At 43.1% G+C, this 20,827-nt stretch overlaps 1 protein-coding gene across 2 annotated transcripts in view; it reads left to right on the plus strand.

Annotated features, from left to right (window-relative positions):
- LOC141076494 (uncharacterized) overlaps positions 1–15,723 on the plus strand; it is a 40,198-nt gene extending 24,475 nt beyond the window's left edge. For both annotated transcript variants that reach the window (XM_073563979.1, XM_073563980.1), the window contains exons 2-7: positions 7,797–7,943; positions 8,072–8,251; positions 8,336–8,459; positions 8,543–8,640; positions 8,839–8,929; positions 14,733–15,723. In XM_073563979.1, coding sequence (XP_073420080.1) covers positions 7,797–7,943; positions 8,072–8,251; positions 8,336–8,459; positions 8,543–8,640; positions 8,839–8,929; positions 14,733–15,586 — 1,494 coding nt within the window. In that variant the 3' untranslated portion in view covers positions 15,587–15,723. The remainder of the gene's footprint in view (positions 1–7,796; positions 7,944–8,071; positions 8,252–8,335; positions 8,460–8,542; positions 8,641–8,838; positions 8,930–14,732) is intronic.
- Positions 15,724–20,827: the final 5,104 nt, after the last annotated feature.

Here is a 20,827-nt window from a genome sequence, read left to right on the forward strand (position 1 = left end):
GAAAATGCCCGCGATGGCGTCCGTTCTCGCGGGATCGCGAAGTCTCGCGGTAATTCGCGATGACATCGCGCGAATGACCGGGCATTTTCGCAAAGGATTACTGGGAACGGCTGCGCGGGAAGACGGAAGGTGAGAATAACACCATTTTTTATTTTTTTTAACATTCTATCTTTTACTACTGATGCTGCATAGGCGGCCTCAGTAGTAAAAAGTTGGTCACACTCGTCAAACACTATGTTTGATGAGTGTGACCAACCTGTCAATCAGTTCTCCAAGCGATGCTACAGATCGCTTGGAAAACGCTAGCGTTTTGCAAGCTAATTACGCTTGCAAAATGCTAGTTTTTCCGCGGGAAAATCACGGGAATTTAAAATGCGACTTTCCCGCGGAATGGAATTCCGGAATTCTCGCGGTAATTTCCGAGAGAGTTCCGGTACGTGTGCACTTAGGCTTAAGCATGGAAAAAAATTCCATTGGTTTGCAAAAGTTGAGACCCTCCTTAAAAATTATTTTCCTAAAGAACAGGGACATAGTATACTGGTATACTTATTATTAGAACAAGGTTCAAATTTCATATACTGTGGTAGTCATTCATAGAATCATAGAATCGTAGAGTTGGAAGGGACCTCCTGGGCCATCTGGTCCAACCCCCTGCTCAAAGCAGGATTCGCTAAATCATCCCAGTCAGATGTCTGTCCAGCCTCTGTTTGAAGACTTCCATTGAAGGAGAACTCACCACTTCTCGTGGCAGCCTGTTCCACTCATTGATCACTCTAACTGTCAAAAAGTTTTTTCTAATATCTAATCTGTGTCTCCTCCCATTCAGTTTCATCCCATTGCTTCTAGTCTTTCCTTGTGCAAATAAGAATAAAGTTGATCCTTCTACAATGTGACAGCCCTTTAGATATTTGTAGACAGCTATTAAGTCTCCTCTCAGTCTTCTCTTTTGCAAACTAAACATTCCCAAATCCTGCAACCTTTCCTCATAAGACAGGGTTTGCAGACCGGTCACCATTCTGGTCGCTCTTTTCTGAACTTGCTCCAGTTTGTTGATGTCTTTTTTAAAATGTGGTGCCCAAAACTGGACACAATATTCCAGATGAGGTCTGACCAAAGAGGAGTAGAGGGAAATAATGACTTCACGTGATCTAGACTGTATGCTTCTGTTAATACATCCTAGAATTGCATTTGCCTTTTTTGCTGCTGCATCACACTGTTGACTCATATTCAGTCTGTGATCTATTAGTATACCCAAGTCTTTTTCACATGTGCTGTCACTTAGCCCTATTCCTCCCATTCTATATATGCTTTTTTCATTTTTATTGCCCAGATGTAGTACTTTGCATTTCTCCCTGTTAAAAACCATTCTGTTAGTTGCTGCCCACTTCTCCAGTTTATTTAAATCTTTTTGAATCCTCTCTCTCTCTTCTCTAGTATTAGCTATCCCTCCTAGCTTTGTGTCATCAGCAAATTTAATCAGTTTACCCTCAATTCCTTCATCTAAATCGTTGATAAAGATGTTGAACAATACAGGGCCCAGGACAGAGCCCTGTGGTACCCCACTTGAGACATTCTTCCAACTGGATGTGCAGCCATTTACGACCACTTTTTGGGTCCGATCACTAAGCCAGTTATGAATCCACCTAACAGTTGCCTTGTCCATTCCATACTTAGTCATTTTTTCAATAAGGATTGTATGAGAGACTTTGTCAAATGCTTTGCTGAAGTCAAGATATACTATATCTACAGCATTTCCTTGATCCACCCAATCAGTGATACCGTCATAGAAGGAAATTAAGTTAGTCTGACATGACTTATTAGTTACAAACCCATGCTGACTCTGTTTAATCACTTCATTCTTATCCAGGTATTGACATGCATGTTGTTTAATAATTTGTTCAAAGATCTTTCCTGGTATAGAAGTCAGACTCACCGGCCTATAGTTGCCTGGGTCCACCTTCTTCCCCTTTTTGAAGATAGGAGCAACATTTGCTCTTCTCCAGTCTTCTGGCACTTCTCCTGTTCTCCAAGAATTTTCAAAGATTATGGAGAGGGGTTCAAAAATTTCTTCTGCTATCTCCTTCAGTACTCTGGGGTGTAATTCATCTGGACCTGGAGACTTGAATTCATTTAGGTTAGCTAAGTGTTTCCTCACTATCTTTCTGTTTATAGATATCCTGGATTCTTCTATTCCCTTAATAGGACAGTGAATAACAGTTGATGTTACATTTCCTTTCTGAGAGAAAGCAGATGCAAAATAGGAATTTAAAAGTTCAGCCTTCTCAACATCCTGTCTTACCATTTCATCATTTTCATCCTGTAAAAATCCTATAGCATCTTTGACTTTTCTTTTACTTTTGACATATCCCCAAAATCCTTTATTATTGTTTTTGACATCTCTTGCAAGCCTCAATTCATTTTCAGCTTTAGCTAATCTGATTTGTGCCCTGCAGGTTCTGCAGACAGCATTATATTCTTCTTTAGATATGCCTCCCTCTTTCCATTTTATAAACATTTTTTTCTTCCTTTTTAGCATGTGCTTAAGTTCTGTGTTCATCCATCCTGGTTTCCTTAAATGCTTCCTATTCTTCCCTCTTTTCGGAATTGTTAACAACTGTGCTTTGAGAATTTCATTTTTCAAGATTTCCCATCCCTCCTGGACATTTTTGTCTTTTAGGATATCCAGCCATTGGATCCCTCCAATTCTCTTTCTGAATCCCTTAAAATCTGCCTTTCTGAAATCTAACCTTGACGTCTGAGTCTTCACAGGTCTTCCGCCTCTAGTTATCCAAAATTCTAAAATAGCATGGTCACTACCTCCTAGGGTCCCAGCCACTTTTACCTCCTCAACCATTTCCTCCCTGTTTATAAGGATTAGATCCAAGGTAGCAGTTCCCCTTGTTTTCTCCCCTACCTTTTGGAAGATAAAGTTGTCAGCAAGAGAGGATAAGAATTTCCTTGACCTGTTAGTTTTGCCTGAGAGAGATTCCCAACAAATGTCTGGATAGTTGAAATCTCCCATGACAACTATGTCATATTTTTTGGAGAACTTGGCCATTTGATGCATAAAGAGTTCATCCATATCTTCAGCTTGCACAGGCGGCCTGTAGTAAATGCCTACAATGGTGTCCTTTCCATTGTTCTGTCCTTGTATTCTTACCCAAACAGTTTCCACAGAACTCCCAGTCTCTGAAGCTTCAATCTCTGTGCAGATATACGTGTTTCTAACATACAATGCGACACCTCCTCGTTTATCAAGTCTGTTTCTTACAAATAAGTTGTATCCTTCTAGTCTTGTATTCCAATCATGTGTATCGTCCCACCAAGTTTCAGTGATTCCAATGACATCATATTTCTTTTCCTGTGTTAGTAGTTCCAATTCTCCTTGTTTGTTGCCCATGCTTTGTGCATTAGTATAGAAGCATTTTAGTTTGTGATTGGTTTCTCTTTCTCCAATATTTTTATTAATTAGATTCTTTCGTCTTTGTTCTTCCTTTCCACTTCTAATAGCAGAGTTCTCAATAGCATTTGTCAGGTGTATGGCTTTTTCTGGTCTTTTGCTTCCCTTCCCATGTTGTTCTAGTATAAAGCTCTCCTTACAAGTGTAGCAAGGCGACTTCCAAATACATGTTTTCCAGTCTTCGTAAGGTGCACCCCAAGTAGTCCATCGTATAAGTAGTTCACTCCGTGATCCAGAAATCCAAATCGTTGCTGACGGCACCATCGACGTAGCCAGTTGTTCACCTGTAGAATCTTATTCCACCTCCTTGTTCCATGGCCATCCACTGGGAGGATGGAAGAGAAGACCACCTGCGCTCCCAGTTCTTTCACTTTCTTGCCTAAGTCTTCAAAGTCTCTGCAGATGGTTTCCAGGTCGTTTCTTGCGGTGTCATTTGTCCCCACATGTAGTAGCAGGAATGGGTAGTCATCTGTAGGTCTGAAGAGTCCTGATATCCTGTCAGACACATCTTTAATTTTTGCACCTGGAAGACAGCACATTTCTCTTGAAGTTATATCCGGTCTGCAGATAGCGGCCTCTGTTCCTCTCAACAGGGAATCCCCCATGACCACCACTCTCCGTTTCTTCTTCACAACATTTTTCTTTCTCCATCCAGGAGGACTCTGAAGGCGTACAAGGTTGCTGTTTGTGGGCAAAGTCTTATCCTGATGTATTTCTTCATCGTTTTCCTGCGTGAGAGCCTGGTACTGGTTTCTGAGCAGTATGGGTGCTGACTGCCTCCTGATCCTCCTGCTTCTCTGGGTCACATGTCTCCATTCCTCTGTTTCTTCAGGTGCACTTCGAATTTCTTCTCTTTCTTCTTCTTCTCAAGTCATGCAGTAAAGGAACACACACAGAACACATTTTAAAATGCAGTTAGTTATTTCCTTTTAAGTGTTAAATATAAAATCATGCAATTATTGCAACTTCCTGTGTAAATAAAGGCATAAATCCTTGTAAGAGAATTTTTCCGATTAAGTCCTGCTTTGAAATGAAAATTCTAAGGAAAAATAAAAGAGAAGGTTAATATCATATTCATAATTCTAAATATTATTACTGATGTAGATTTTAATTTTCACTAAAAAATACAGTTCTACAATCTCTACTCCTACAAACACTCTATATATACTGTATGAATATGTATATACAAAACTATAGAACTACAGGATTATACTCTATAAAATAATTACATATAACTAATTGTATAATTCTTTTGCACAATATATATATAATTACTTTTTCTAGCCAATTCCTACACCCACTCTTTCCCTGTAAAAGATGTCTTTAAATATTCTTGCTACTTTGAAGTTAACGGATTTTCTGAGCTGCTCCGATGGACCCTTCAGCTCAAAGTCAATGATGTCACTCACCACCTGCTTCTGTCTGTCACATTCGGCCATCTTTTTTACAGAAAGAAGATCAAAACTCATCATTTTTCTTAATTTAATCTGTGTCTTTTCGGTGATCCTTTGCATCATTCCATAAGGCTTATAACAAACGTGATTTTCTTCGTTCTTCATAAATTTGATTTTGGGGAAAACTCATTTTAGAAGGCTTTGCTAATACAGGCTTCTGATAAGATTTTACTCTGCCTGTCTTCACAAAATTAGCACTATTTACTTTCCTTTCACGATTCTCGTGTCTTCTGACAAAATCAAGGGATTGTGCACATTCAAACAATGAATCTTTTTGTGACGCAATAACACGAGATGCAGGATTTAAAAACCAAAATTTGCTTACAAAACTCCTTATGAGGGACGGTGTTTTGACATTCTCACTCAGCATTTTGTACAGACGTTCATATATAGACATAAACGTGAAAGTACATTCCTTCCGACCAATCCTTAATTTTTGAAGAATATCAATATCTGGATGATTTTCATTTGATGAACAAAAAATTAGACTTTGTAATCTGTCTTTATCATTTAAGTTCTCATGTGTTTCACCAGATAACGTTAAAGTCAATCTCCTAGCAAAGGTTACAGGGATCCACATTTTGGACAACTGATTCTTCTCCTCGTTAGATAAATCAAATTTGTCAACACAGCTTTCAAAAACCTCAGAGTTTCTACAAACATGGATTTTGTTATCATATGCAGGAATGATTTTCCATATTTTTAGCAAACTTTTCCTTACTTTACTTCGGAGTTGGGCCTGTGAGTCGTCTATTTTTAGTGGTCCGTCTTTCCCTTGAACGTCCTCTACGTCAATTCTGAAGTCTCCTCCTACTTCTCCATCTTGTTCCACGTCTGCAAGGTCACCTTCAATGGCTGCTGCTACTATTTGCCTTTCATCTTGTAACTGCTTTTCCACATTACAATGTATCTCGGGAACATCACTATTTTCCTTTACACAATCATTTTTGGATTTCTCTGACACAGATCTATGAAATATATCTACCATCTGTAGAATATTTTTTAATCTCTCTCTTTCTCTATTGAAAAACTTAGAATCTAACTTCTGATTCTCCAGTTCACACTCTGCATATAAGCTAAGCCATAATACTTCTGGATTAGACTTGTCTACAGACTTAAATTTCAATTTACTCTGCTTAGCATAAGAATTAATGACATCCATTTTATTTCTCTTACCTTGAAATGTCTCAGCTTGTTCCTTTGATGGACAACGCTGGGCTCTTGTCTTCACACGTCTGGCTTCAGCACGTCTGGCACTTTGGCACTTGTAGTACTTCTCAATCTATCTGGCAATTCTTAGTCCTCACTTCTAGGTTCTGTCTGATTCTTGTGAGTAGTGGAGTTCCTGATAACTTGCACATATGACTGACGTTAGCAAAGTTCAATCCCCCTTTTGGGCAAGTTGAGGGAAATCCGCAAAAAAAATACAAAAATTCAGATGTGGCTGGCTCTCCAATGTAAAATAATGTGAGTCTTGTAAAATACTCAGGACTAGTTACCAGATAAAAATGTAGTGGTTTATTTGGTTTCTTCCATCAAAGAAAAGATTATTACAGAAAAACATAAAAATAGGAGAAAGAGAGATTGTCCATTAGTTCATAGCTAAGCTTGTAACCTTCTTTCCTGGAACTCTGAAAAGACATGTGTCCTGTAGTGCGTAGCTTCTCTGGATGTGAGTTGGATTAACATACCAGCTGTTCAGTTATGTCCGTGCAGAGATGACATCTTGCGTCTGTGTCTCATGTTGGTGAGGGAAGGAGCGAGCGACCTCTAGAGTGAGCCATGAATTATATACGTCTCCTAAAGCACGTGATCCAGGTATATATGGAGTTGTCCTGTACCATGAGCCAAACTTACAAAAATAGCCTATGTCGTGTCAGCTAAAGCAATGTACAGAACTGAGTCTTATACAAAATTAACGGATTATTAATATTTAAAAAACGCACCCCAATGCCACATGCGGCATGTGGAACGCACGCCAAGGCCACATGCGGCATGTGGAACGCACGCCAATGCCACATGCGGCTTTGATGGCATCTTCCCTTTAAACTGCCATGGTTTTTGTTGCAGCCGCTCCTGTGCCGTCCCTGCGGTGTTCATATATGTTATGGTTCCAAAAAGAATTAATTTGTAAAAAAAAAAAAAAAAAAAAAAATGTTTCACTTGTTAAAAAATAGTAAAATGTGTCTTCTGCTTTGTTTTTCTTTTTACAAGAATTGTTGGAGCCAATTTTTCATTAGAAACGTTTTAATATCGGCTTTTTCTGGTGTTTTTCTTGTAATATAGGAAAGCCTAAGGCCAGAAATAATCCCCATAAATCACTGTACATGGAGACTTTGGGATCAGATCATTTCTGTCCGCGTTGATTGTGTAAACAAAAAATCTTTTCGAAAAGCCTCAAACTTCTGTGTGTGACTCAGAGCTGAGATCTAACGTGATAGAAGATTCCAGTGCGGGGAAGACGGGAAACCTTCATATAGACGGCCGGTGGGGATGGAGGCAGTGACCGACTCTGGTCAAATCTGTCTCTAGAGCCGTAATAGGAGATGAAGATGTCGTCCCCATCATGAAGGAGTTATTTCTCATGTCGCGTGTAATGAATATCTCCTGCAATATTGCTAATGCCGATTCCAGTGCCGGTAATGAGACGAGAATTAGCGTTATGGAAGATGAGTCTATGAGGAACATGTTCAGCTGCCGACTCCGAGGTGGAAACTGCTTGTTGTCTGTGGCCTAAATATATAGGTTTTATTAGTAGATGTCAGGGAAGAAAACTAAACCCTGTAAAATAATAAATCTCATATGTTTCCCTTATTATCTCCAGTAATTGTATTATTACACAGGATTCTTATGATGTTACATCGGATCATCTTCTCATTCAGGTCTCTACAATATCGGATCCTCTCAGTGAAGATCTACAAAAGAGAATTTTCCTGATTTACCCATCAAGGACGGATATGGACAGAGACAAGATGGCGGAGAGGATATTACACCTCACCCTAGAGATCCTCTTCCGTCTCACTGGAGAGGTGAGAGATTCTGATGACGTCACATTACATCATTCTTATCTATGGGAATAACAGATGGACAGAACTGGAGAGGTGAGGACTCTGGAAATGTCTGGAGTGAGATTTATTAATGTGTCCTCCATAACCAGGATTACACAGTGGTGAAGAAGACCTCTAGTGATCGCTGTCCGGACCCTGTGTCTGAGGGATGGGGAAGACCCCTGAGCCCAATCACGGGGCCTCCACCTCACCCCCTGATCCATGAGGACATCAATGACCAGAAGATCCTAGAACTCATCTACAAGATGACTGAGCTGCTGACTGGAGAGGTGACACTGCTGGGAATGCTGGGACATTATACAGTAACGCTATGAAGGGATCGGGGGATGACGGTATATCATTGTATGTGTCAGGTTCCTATAAGGTGTCAGGATGTCTCTGTCTATTTCTCCATGGAGGAGTGGGAGTATTTAGAAGAACACAGCGATCTGTACAAGAACGTCATAATGGAGGTTCCCCAGCCCCTCACATCTCCAGGTAATAGACAGGACTAAATACACACGGCCTATAATTATCTGTATGTAGAGAATGAATTCAGTCCCTGTATGTGTTTCCTCCAGATCTATCCAGTAAGAGGACAACACCAGAGAGATGTCCCCGTCCTCGTCTTCCACAGGACTGTAACCAAGAAGATCCCAGTGCTCCTCAGGATCATCAGGTAGATGGAGAGAAGGTGTCAGGAGATCTCCCCTATGATGTGTAGACGGCTGTGAAGGTCTTGTGCTCAGTCTTGTTTTATCCACCAGTATTATATGTTTTATACTTGTGTAATGAGAGCGGTGGAGATGGCAGGATTAGAGCTGATCATAGATGGGACGTCTCCATCTGTCTGTGACTTTTACAATATTTGTTTCAGGGTGAAGATCTGACCCATATTAATACTACAGAGACACATGTGAGAGATGATGAGCGGTGTAAAGAGGAGATTCCCACATATGACTACCCAGGTGAGTAGTAACCACTGAATGCAGAGAAGTCACAGATTCCTCTCAGTCACCGGCTGTCGCTGCTTTATCGGTGGTGTAGTCCGGCCGTATTACCATGATCACCATTTTGCCTCTAGACCTCAACATTCTCCTCCACCCAAAACTGTTCAAATGACTTTGGGCATTGAAAGCCCTTTTCTATAGAACTTACAACCTGGAGGATCCACATAACTCCTGGGATTAGTGTGAGGGTGATCCCTTAAAGCGAGATCTATATGATTGCTTGTACCTGACCCAATATAGGCCGAGTGCACACTTCAAGAGTCACACCGAACACAGAGTTAGATGTCTACTCCTTTCTCAGCAAAGGCTTGCACACAACTGAAGTTTATTCTTATGACAAAGTGACAGGAAATGGGTGTCACACAATCTCCTGAGTAGCCAGTGTCAGTCTATGATAGGTCCATTTCAACTTCACTTCCATATATGGTATCCAGTATCTCAGCTTCTGCATTCCAAGGATTCCTTCCAGGATGTTGTCTGAAGACACAGACGCCATCTTGGTATACCATATCTGAACTGACTTATATAAGGGTTAATAATTGATTTCATTATCCATTCTCTCCTTCACATTAGGAGACGCTGACCATTACCTGCCCAGATCTGTAACTATAAAGCCAAATGACAGCGTACGTAGAATGTGCTGACAAGATAGAAAATCACTTGTAGAAAAATCTTATGCTGGGCCTGTAAGAGAAAGCGGAGGGTAATGATGCTGTTGGCTTCCTAGATCCCTGAGATCTTATCGGACGAATCTTCTCTCCCTTCTGTGCTGCTGAATGTCTCATGGTCCCTACAAGACAAGGTCCAGTCTTTCTGACCAAACTTCCCTTTTATGAGCGACAACAGTAAATGTGCAGTGAGGCCAAGTGTGAATTTCTGTCCAGTAACAGCAGAGTTTCCCTTTATCCTGACTTTTCAATTTGTATTAAAACCAACTAACTTCAGGAGGATTGTGATAAACTACAGGACAAACATTCCACCTGTGCCATGATAGATCTCTAAGCTGTGCGTGGCCGATGGCTGTAATATACATTTATTCCCGCCTGCAGGAGATGTGTTGGCTCCAGCCCTGATTTCATGGATTCCCTCCACGTCATAAATTACATTGTTTTTGATCCTAAGGAATTCAGATTACTGCACAATCTCTCCTGAAATGGGGAGCAATATTATTATCTCTAATCTTCTGGTCAGGATTCATAGTAGCTCCAATAATCCACCATAAATGAGGGCAACTCTGGTTTACTGTTTAATCTCTATTTGTAGCTTTCAGTTAATGAGATTCTCGTGCTCTGGGGCGGGGCTGTGGGCGTGCCTGTGGGTGGGGCTGTGGGCGGGCCTTTATGTGGTGCTCTGATTACATATTCATCTGTATTGGCTTATGACAGGTCACTGATCCCTCACTGACCTGCCCCCCATTTTTATATAATAATAATCCTTATATAGCGCCAGCATATTCCTCAGCGCTTTACAGTTTAACAGTTTCAAAACACAAGTCATAAGTAATGTTAATAATACAATAATTAAAGCAAAATAAGCCGACCCTGCTGGTGAGAGCTTACAATCTACAATGAGGTGGGGGAGATACAGAGTACAGGTGTGTATTTACAATGATGGTCCAGCCATCTTGAGGGAGTGAGGGATAGATGGAGATAGATACACACGCACACTTACACATACAATGACTTTGATTAGTGAACGTGATAGGCCGCTCTGAAAAAATGTGTTTTAAAGGAACGCCTGAGACTATGCAAATTGTGGATAGTCATTTCTTGGGGTAGAGCATTCCAAAAGATTGGCGCAGCGCGGGAGAAGTCTTGGAGTCAGGAGTGGGAGGTACTGATTAGTGCAGATGCTAGTCGAAAGTCGTTTGCAGAGCGCAACAGTCAGGCCGATAGACAGAAATGAGGGAGGAGATGTAGGGGGGTGCTGCACTGTGGAGAGCTTTGTGGGTGAGAACAAGTACTTTGAATTGGATCCTATAATGAATGGGCAGCCAGTGTAAGGATTGGCAAAGAGCGGACGTGTCCGAGTACCGATTAGCCAGATGGATGACCCTGGCTGCTGAATTAAGGATGGACTGGAGAGGGGATAGTGGAGTAACGGAGAGGCCAATTAATAGAGCATTGCAGTAATAATAATCTTTATTTTTTATATAGCGCTAACATATTCCAGTTTGCACACATTATCATCACTGTCCCCAATGGGGCTCACAATCTAAATTCCCTATCTTTGGAATGTGGGAGGAAACCGGAGTACCTGGAGGAAACCCACGCAAACACGGGGAGAACATAGAAACTCCTTGCAGATGTTGTCCTTGGTGGGATTCGAACCCAGGACTACAGCGCTGCAAGGCTGCAGTGCTATCCACTGAGCCACCATGCTGCCCATAATCCAGGCGGGAGTGGATCAATGCTACAGTGAGGGTTTTTGTTGTTTCCATGGTGATAAGGCAGATTCTAGAGATGTTCTTTAGGTGTAAGCGGCAATAGCGGGCATGAGATTGTATATGGGATGTGAAGGAGAGATTGGTGTCAAACATAACACCCAGACAGCGCGCCTGCTGCCGTGGCGTTATTATGGTGCCACCCACGAGAGGGAAATGTCAGATTTAGGGAGGTTAGTAGACGGCAGGAGTAGAAGAATTTCAGTTTTTGAGAGGTTGAGTTTCAGATAGAGAGCGGACATGATGTTGGAGACTGCGGACAAACAGTCACTGGCGTTCTGTAGTACAGCGGGGCTAAGGTGGGGGGATGACATGTATAATTGTGTGTGTCATCAGCATAAAGATGTTACTGAAAGACAAATCTGATGGTTTGTCCAATTGGGGCGGTGTAGCGAGAGAAGAGGGCCAAGGACTGAGCCCTGAGGTACCCCGACATTGAGAGGAAGAGGAGATGACGTGGAGCCAGAGAACAAAACTCTGAAGGAGCAGTCGGAAAGATAGGAAGAGAACGAGGAGAGAGCAGTGTCCTTAATGCCCAGTGATTGGAGCCTAGAGAGTAGGAGACGGTGGTCAGCAGTGTCGAAAGATGCAGAAAGGTCGAGAAGAATGAGCAGAGAGTGGTGACCATTACGTTTTGCTGTCAGAAGGTCATTGGTCATTTTGAGTGCAGTTTAAGTCAAATGTAGGGGCGGAAGCCGGACTGTGAAGAGTCTAGGAGGAAGTGAGTGGAAAGGTAATGGGTAAGCCGGGAGTAGACTAGGCGCTGCAAAAGTTTAGAGATGAAGGGGAGATTGCAGACTGGTCTGTAGTTAGTGCAGGATGGGTTGAGAGCGGGTTTCTTTAGTAATGGAGTAACGATGGCTTGTTTGAAGGAGGATGGGAAAATGCCCGAGGAGAGGTTAAAGATTGTAGTTAGGTGAGTTGTGATGACTGGAGAGAGAGACTGGAGGAGATGTGAGGGAATGGGGTCGGTCGTGCATGTAGTCGGACGAGAAGAAGACAGGAGTCTGGAGACTTCTTCTGTGATGGGCTCAAATGTGGAAAGTGAGCCATGGGAATCACAGCACTTGGTGGTTGGGTGCAGATTTCCTGACGGATATTATCTATTTTTTCTGTAAAGTGGGAGGCCAGGTCATCAGCACAAATGTCTGTGATAGGGGCTTGTGCTTTTGACCTGAGGAGGGAGTGAAAGGTGTCAAAAAGTTTCTTGGGGTTGTTGGCTAGTGAGGAGATCAGGGTGGTGAAGTAGTTCTGTTTGGCGAGGTGAAGGGCAGCGTTATAGGTTCTTAACATAAATTTGAAGTGGATGAAGTCTTCTGGTGTGCAGGTTTTTCTCCATAGGTGTTCAGCACTCCTAGAGCATCGCTGGAGAAGTTGAGTTTGTGATGTGAGCCAGGGTTGTTTTACTCTGTGTTTGGAGGTTCTGAGGGTGAGGGGAGCTACTTGGTCAAGGGTGCTTCTAAGAGTGTCGTTGTAGTGATGAACAGCCAGATCAGTACAGGAAAAAGAGGAGATTGGGGACAGTGATGAGTGTAGTCTCTTATAGACGCTACTACGCAGGCGCCGCCATCGCCGGTGACAATTTGCTGGATGTAATTTTTTTCTAAGCCTCCCAATAGCCACAATATTATAGGCATTATCACCAATAATATCAATGCTATTATATGCGTTATGTAATAATGGGGGGCAGGTCAGTGAGGGATCAGCGACCTGTCATAAGCCAATACAGATGAACATGTAATCAGAGCACCACATAAGTCTCATTGACAGTTACAGGAATCGTTTGATCGCAGTGATTGCCTCAAAAGGTTGTGCAACAAAATATTAACCCTTTCACGCCAGAGCCTGTTTTTGCCTTTGTGACCAATTTTTTCAGCTCTGACCAGTGTCACTCTATGAGGTCATAACTCTAAAATGCTTCAACGAATCCTGGTGATTGTGAGAATGTTTTCTTGTGACATATTGTACTTTATGGTAGTGGTAACATTTATGTAATATGACTTGCGTTTATTTGTTAAAAAAAGGAAATTTCACAAATGTTGAAAATTTTGCAATGTTCACTTTTTTTTAATGCTCTTAAATCAGAGAGTCATATCGCACAAAATAGTTAATAAATTAACATTTCCCACATGCCTACCATCAGCACAATTTTGGAAACAATTTTTTTTTTGTTAGGAAGTTATAAGAGTCAAAAGTTGACCAGCGATTTCTCATTTTTACAACAAAATTTACAAAACCATTTTTTTAGGGACCACCTCACATTTGAAGTGAGTTTGGGGGGTCAATATGACAGAAAATACCCAAAAGTGTCACCATTCTAAAAACTGCACCCCTCAAGGTGCTCAAAACCACATTCAAAAAGGTTATTAACCCTTCAGGTGCTTCACAGGAATGAATGGAATGTGGAAGGAAAAAATAAACATTTCTATAACAAGAAATTTCCTTTAGACCTAATTTTTTTTACTTTCGCAAGGGTAACAGGAGAAAATGGATTATACATTTTGTTTTGCAATTTCTCCTGAGCATGCCGATGATACCCCATATGTGGGGGAAATCTACTGTTTGGGCACACACGGCAGGGTTGAGAAGGGAAGGAGCGATATTTAACTTTTTGAATGTAAAATATGCTGGAATAATTAGTGGTTGCCATGTCGTGTTTGGAGAGCCCCTGATGTGCCTAAACAGTGGAAACCCACAACAAGTGACCCCATTTTGGAAACTAGACCCCCCCCCCCCAAGGAAATGTGTGATGGGCGTTTTGAGCTTCCAAGGGCTTCTTAGAAGTTAATTACGTAGAGCCGTGAAAATAAAAAGTCTTTTTTTTTCCACAAAAAATGATCTTTTCGCCCTCCGTTTTTTTTTTCCAAAGGGTAACAGGAGAAATTGGACCCCAAAAGTTGTGTAATTTGTCATTGGTGTGCTCCAATTCAAGAGCACTAGGGACAGCGCTAGTACTTGGCATTCCCTTAGTTGGAGACATTTCTCCAGAAGCGCTATTTGTCCTTCTTGTTGTACTGGTCCCTGTGTGTGAGGATGGATCAGAATCAATGCTCATTTCTGAGCTGCTACTAAAGCCCTCAAAATCCACATCGCCATCTGACACTGCACTTTCTTCACTGTCAGAACATAAAAGTGCATAAGCCTCCTCTGCACTATAATACTGATGGACCACTTTAACCATTTAACCCTAACAGTAACCCTAACTTTAGTCTAACTTTAGCCTAACAGTAACCCTAACAATAACCCTTACTTTAGCCTAACAGTAACCCTAACTTTTGCATTAACTGCAACCTGCCTTATCTGTTTTTCTGTTGACAGATGAAGTGAATGCCATTACTCCAGATATATCATCATCCATTCACAGCAAAGATCTGTCATCTGATCCTATGAAACAGGTCCCATCTTCTGATTCATTACTGACTACTAAGGAAAATCAAAGTCGCAAAAGAGGCATTAAAAAACAAACTGCTCCTAAAGCAAAGAAGCCATTCTCATGTTCACAATGTGGGAAATGTTTTAACCACAAAGGGACTTTTATTAGACACCATAGAACTCACACAGGGGAGAAGCCTTTTTCCTGTTCAGAATGTGGGAAATGTTTTAACCAGAAAGGGAATCTTGATGAACACCAAAGAACTCACAAAGGAGAGAAGCCTTTTTCATGTTCAGAATGTGGGAAATGTTTTACTCAGAATTCAAGTCTTGTTAAACATCAGAGAATTCACACAGCAGAGAAGCCATATTCATGTTCAGAATGTGGGAAATGTTTTACTCAGAATTCAAGTCTTGTTACGCATGAGAGAATTCACACAGGGGAGAAGCCTTTTTCCTGTTCAGAATGTGGGAAATGTTTTAACCAGAAAGGGAATCTTGATGCACACCAAAAAACCCACACAGCAGAGAAGCCATATTCATGTTCAGAATGTGGGAAATGTTTTACTCAGAATTCAAGTCTTGTTACGCATGAGAGAATTCACACAGGGGAGAAGCCTTTTTCCTGTTCAGAATGTGGGAAATGTTTTAACAATAAATCAGATTGTGTTAAGCACCAAAAAACCCACACAGGAGAGAAGCCATATTCATGTTCAGAATGTGGGAAATGTTTTATCCGAAAATCACAATTGGTTAATCACCATGGAACTCACACAGGGGAGAAGCCTTTTTCCTGTTAATGTGGGAAATATTTTTACCAGAAAGCGCTTCTTGATCGCCATCAGAGCAGTCACACAGAGGAGAAACCTTTTTCACTTTCTTAATGTGGGAAATGTTTTACTTGGAAATCAACTGTTAATAAACATCAGAGATGTCACATAGGGGAGAAGCCTTTTTTATGTTCATAATGTTGGAATAGTTTTAGCCAAAATTGAATCTTCTTAAATGGGTTGTCTCCTGTCATTCCTCATGTTTGCTGACAAAAGGATAAAACTAAGTTTTATTAATTCCAAATATAAAACTATACCCATAATTCATCCCCTGAAGGTTAGTCAATAGGTGACTAATAGAAAAAACATGTACCCCACAGTTCAGTACAGTACATAGGGTGAGGTGATGTATACACTCACTCTCCAAGCCTCTCATTTCTATGGGTTTCATCGTCCTCACCAAAGACGACTCATCAGGAGACTATTTAATATTGATCTATATTCAAACGAGACTAGACAAAAAAAAAACTAAAATCATTTATCATGTTATCCAAAACAGTCAGAAAACTAGCCCCATATTGGCAGATCCCAGACCTCAGACTATATACTGTGTAAGTTTATAAGCCAGTCCAGTGTCAGGAATAGATAGTATGTGACAATACAGTATAATTCTTGTGTTTTTCTCCTATAGGGACTGCCCTAGTTTGGTAATGTAACTGCTGTTAATTAGTAGTGCAGACAAATTGTCCAGACTAAACTCAGTCTTCAGACGGCCCAATATGTACCACTCAGGGAAAACTTACCTGCTCCAAAGATCATTAGCAGCTTCTAACTAATGGCCATGCTGCAGTCTGTCGGGAAATGAGTGCAATATCGTTATAAAGACTAGGGATATGTGCAATCATAATGTCTGGGAGATCTGTGCCATTATTTAGTATGAATATGGAAATTATCTCTGAAAGGTAAGTGCTCCCTGAGCGGTATATACGGTATTCTCACATACTATCTATTCCTGACACTGGAGTGACTTATAAACTTACAAAGTATATAGTTTGAGTTCTGGGATCTGCCAATATGGGGCTAGTTTTCTGACTGTTTCGGATAACATGATACATGATTTTAGGGTTTTCTTCATCTAGTCCCGCTTGAATATAGTTCAATATCAAATAGTCTCCTGATGAATGAATGAATGAATGAATGAATCCAATGAATATTCATTTCTCTTAAGTAGTGGCACACATGACCGCCAGCAGCAGCAGGAAGCCGGTGGCTGACACTGCGCACTACTGAAGAGTAATGAATACTCACCGCTATCTCTGATGAACAGTCCCGGTGAGCACTCCGGCAGCTGTGCAAATAACGCTATAACAACGCATTCCCATGCAATCCTATGGGAATCCGCAATTGCTGTGCCCATGCCGTGGATTTTTCCGCTGTAGAATCGCATCGCAGTAAAATCCGCACCATGTCCATTAATTTTGCGGAATCTCGGCGATTCCGCTGCTATAGGATTGCATTGAAACGCTCACTTTACACATGTGGCTATGCCCACTATACGTAAAGTGAGTGCTTCATGTGCGGATGGTACCCAGGGTCTGGAGGAGACTTTCCTCCATGCCCTGTGTACCATATTTCTGTACAAAATAGAATTAAAATTAAAAAAATGGATATATCTACCCTCTGTCGGCCCCCAGCGATGCTGCCAGCAACTTCCGTTCCCAGGGATGCATTGCGCGAATGACCTTTGTGACGTCACGGTTGTCATCAGAGGTCATTCGCGCAATGCATCTCTGTGAACAGAAGTTGCTGGCAGCGTCGCTAAGGACCTGGAGGACTTTGGGGGATGACAGGGTAAGTATACACATATTTTTTTATTTTTAACATTCTATATTTTACTACTGATGCTGCATAGGCAGCATCAATAGTAAAAAGTTGGTCGCACTATGCTTGACAAGTGGGACCAACCTGTATCACTTTTTCAAGCGATGCTTCAAATCGGTTGGAAAGGGCTAGCATTATGGAAGCTAAAAACGCTTGCAAAATGCTTGTGTTTTGCCAGAAAACGCTTGCAAATTCCGCATGCATTTTACCCACGGCAGGGAGTTGTGGAAATGCTGCAGACAATTTTGCAGCATTTCTGCAGCGTGGGCACATAGCCTAAAACAATTGCTGGCATCGGAGCAGGATGCTGTGAGGGAGCCCTGGGTAGGTAAGTGCAATTTTTTTTTTTAATATTTTCTGATGGGGCCATGCATAACAGGACCGGGATGGGGCCCTGCATACTAGGATGAGATGGGGGCCCTGCATACCAGGATAAGGATGGGGCACTGTATACCAGGATAGGGATGTGACCACGCATACTAGCATAGGGATGAGGGTGATCATTTCTGCCAGGATAGGGATGAGTGATCCATGCATACTAAGGATGAGATGGCCATGTGTATCAAGATGGGGGTGAGGGGACCATACATACCAGGATAGGGGATATTAAGTACAGAATTGACCACACTTTTTGCGTTAATTTTTTTCCTAATTTCCTGCTCTAAAACCTAGGTGCATCTTTTAGTCCAAAAAATACGGTATATATATTTTTTTTTTTCAAAGGACTCATTCTTCATGTTTGGCCTCATTAAAATAAAAACACTCATACTCCGCTGGCGTGCCGGCTCCACTTCAGCGGTGTCGAGACTCACTGTCCCGGGGCATATGTGAGGTTGTCACATCACACGAGCCCTGCACCCAATCAGCAGCAGCTTTCACTGTTCCTTCACACGTATTGAACATCAACAGGAGGCCAGGGCTGCGGCTGCTCTCTGACGGCCTCATGATGCTTGATTTGTCTGAAGGTGGGGACAGTGACGTCAGCGCTGATTGGGCACAGGGCTCACATGATGTAAAAACCTCAAAAGAACCCCAAGAACACAAGTGCCGACACCACTGAGACGGTGCCAGCATGGGAGGTTTGTGTAAGTGTTTTTATTGTAACAGGACCAAACATGAGGAATGAGAAGGGGTTGTCCAACTAGTTGTCAACCTCTTTATCAAAAATCCCACACAGGGAAAAGTCATTATTATACCTAGAGCGTGAGAAATGAATTACAGGAAAATCATTTTTTGTTGACCTTCAAAAATAACTCCGACGAGGAGAACCTATATATATTATTCACAAATTGTACAAGAACATGATGCATGCGGCGTGCGTTCAAGGATGGAATATTGTATGGAAGTTTTATAGGATAAATTCAAGGATGAATATTATATGGGAGTTTATTCGGACTCCCATGACAGCACCACGAGAGAGGGGATCCGCCCTTCGGGAACAGGAAACCTACAGATACAAAAGGGAGGCACCTCTCCCACGCATCAGTTGGTTTCCTGTTCCTGAGGGGACGGGATCCTACAGACCGGATCCCAGGCCGGCCGGCCGGTACAGGTAGCGAGGGGGTCTCCTACCTCGGCCTGGTGCGGAGCTCCTGGAGGACGCCACTGTGGCTCAGGATGGGTGGCACGGTGGTGGTGGATACAGCAGGGAGCGGCTTCCGGAGGAGGTCCGTCTCCATATGTGCGCCGCCGCCGGTAAGTATGCCCCCTGGGGGCTCCCAGCTCCGGCGGTGCGATCGCGGTGGATTGAGGGGGGCCGGCGCAGCTGCAGGGTGCTGGGGCCGGGGAGTGCTCCATGGTGGAGCGCCCGGGCGTCCCGCGTGACTTCAGGTCACGTCGGAATCGTGGTGACGTCAAGGGGCGGAGCCTCGGGGCGCTTCCGGGTCGGCGGCGCCACTGCGCAGGCGCGGGGACCCAAGATGGCGGCGCCCATCGGGAGGACGCCGGTAAGCGCCGGTTCCCCTGCCCAAAGCGGCGCCAGCTGGGGAGGGGGGCCCTATTAGGGGGGAGGGCACGGCAAGAGGAAATCTGTCCGGAGGAGGGGTATATAGGCAGGACCCTAGATGGGTGCCTTGCCTTGGCCACATTATTGCAAGCCAGTAATGGAGAGCAATCAGGAGCAGCAGCAACGGCGGCAACAGCGACAATCTTCACTGCTGCCCCTGGATGACCTTAGGCAGGTCAAACAGAAGAAGAAAGAGGCCCGTGACAGTAAGGAGCATCCGGGACGAAGTGACAAGTCCAGTCATAAAAGCTCCTCTAGGCGGTCAGGAGCAGCGACTGAGAAAAATCCCCCTCATTCTCCGGTACTTGATTGTGGCACTGGTAAGTGATCTTCGTGAATGTTCACTCAGTGACGGGGCCTCCTTCTGTGTTTTATTCTAGGGGAAGAAAGCTACGAGTAAAACCAGACACAGGGAATGCGCACTCTGTGCATGCCCGTTACCAGATTCATGCCCCAAAAAGTTATGTCCCCCCTGTATCCAGCAGACAGTGGCGTAGGAGTCGCCCGCAGTAGCGGCGTGTTTAAGGGATATAGTAAGGGCAGAGATGAAGGAAACCCTAAAATCCCTGTCCCAACCAGAGAGTGTAAGGGGTGAGGACCTGGTGGAGTCGGATTCCTCGACAGAGTGGAGGAGAAGTAAGGGTTCCCATATTTCATTTCCCTCGTCCTCAGAAGAAGAGGACTCTGGTCGGTTTTGCCTGCCGCTCGACCGAGTAGACAAATTGGTACAAGCGGTCAGAGGAACAATGGAGGTGGAGGAGCCGAAGCCTCAATTCAATTATCCATGCAGGATGTGATGTTTGGGGGGCTGGAGCAGAGGAAGCGTAGGGTCTTCCCACTAAGCGAAAAGATCCAGGATCTCATCCGCAGAGAGTGGAAAAAGCCAGATAAAAGAGGGTCGCTACCACCAGCCCTCAAGCTTAGATATCCCTTTGACGATTCAGCAATGAATACTTGGGACAAGGCCCCCAAATTAGATGCAGCTATTGCGAAAGCATCGAAAAGATCCTCGCTACCCTTTGATGACATGGGGTCCCTTAAAGATCCTCTAGACAGGAAGGCAGATACCTTCCTTAAAAATACCTGGGAAATGGCAGCCGGTTCCTTAAGACCAGCAGTAGCATCGACTTGCACGGCCAGGTCCATGGTGGTCTGGTTGGACCAGATAGAGTCGCAGTTAAAACAAGGAACATCTAGACAGGAAATCCTTGGGGCCCTACCAATAATCCAGGATGGCGCAGCCTTCCTAGCAGATGCCTCGGCTGATGCAGTCAGAATGGCCGCCAGGGCAGCAGGACTCTCTAATGCGGCTCGGAGAGCCCTGTGGCTGAAGTACTGGCCGGGAGATATTCAGTCCAGGGCGAAACTCTATACTATCCCGTGTG

The sequence above is a fragment of the Dendrobates tinctorius genome, unplaced genomic scaffold (assembly GCF_039654945.1).
Source record: "Dendrobates tinctorius isolate UK_male_01 unplaced genomic scaffold, ASM3965494v1 ptg000418l, whole genome shotgun sequence".
Lineage (NCBI taxonomy): Eukaryota > Metazoa > Chordata > Amphibia > Anura > Dendrobatidae > Dendrobates > Dendrobates tinctorius.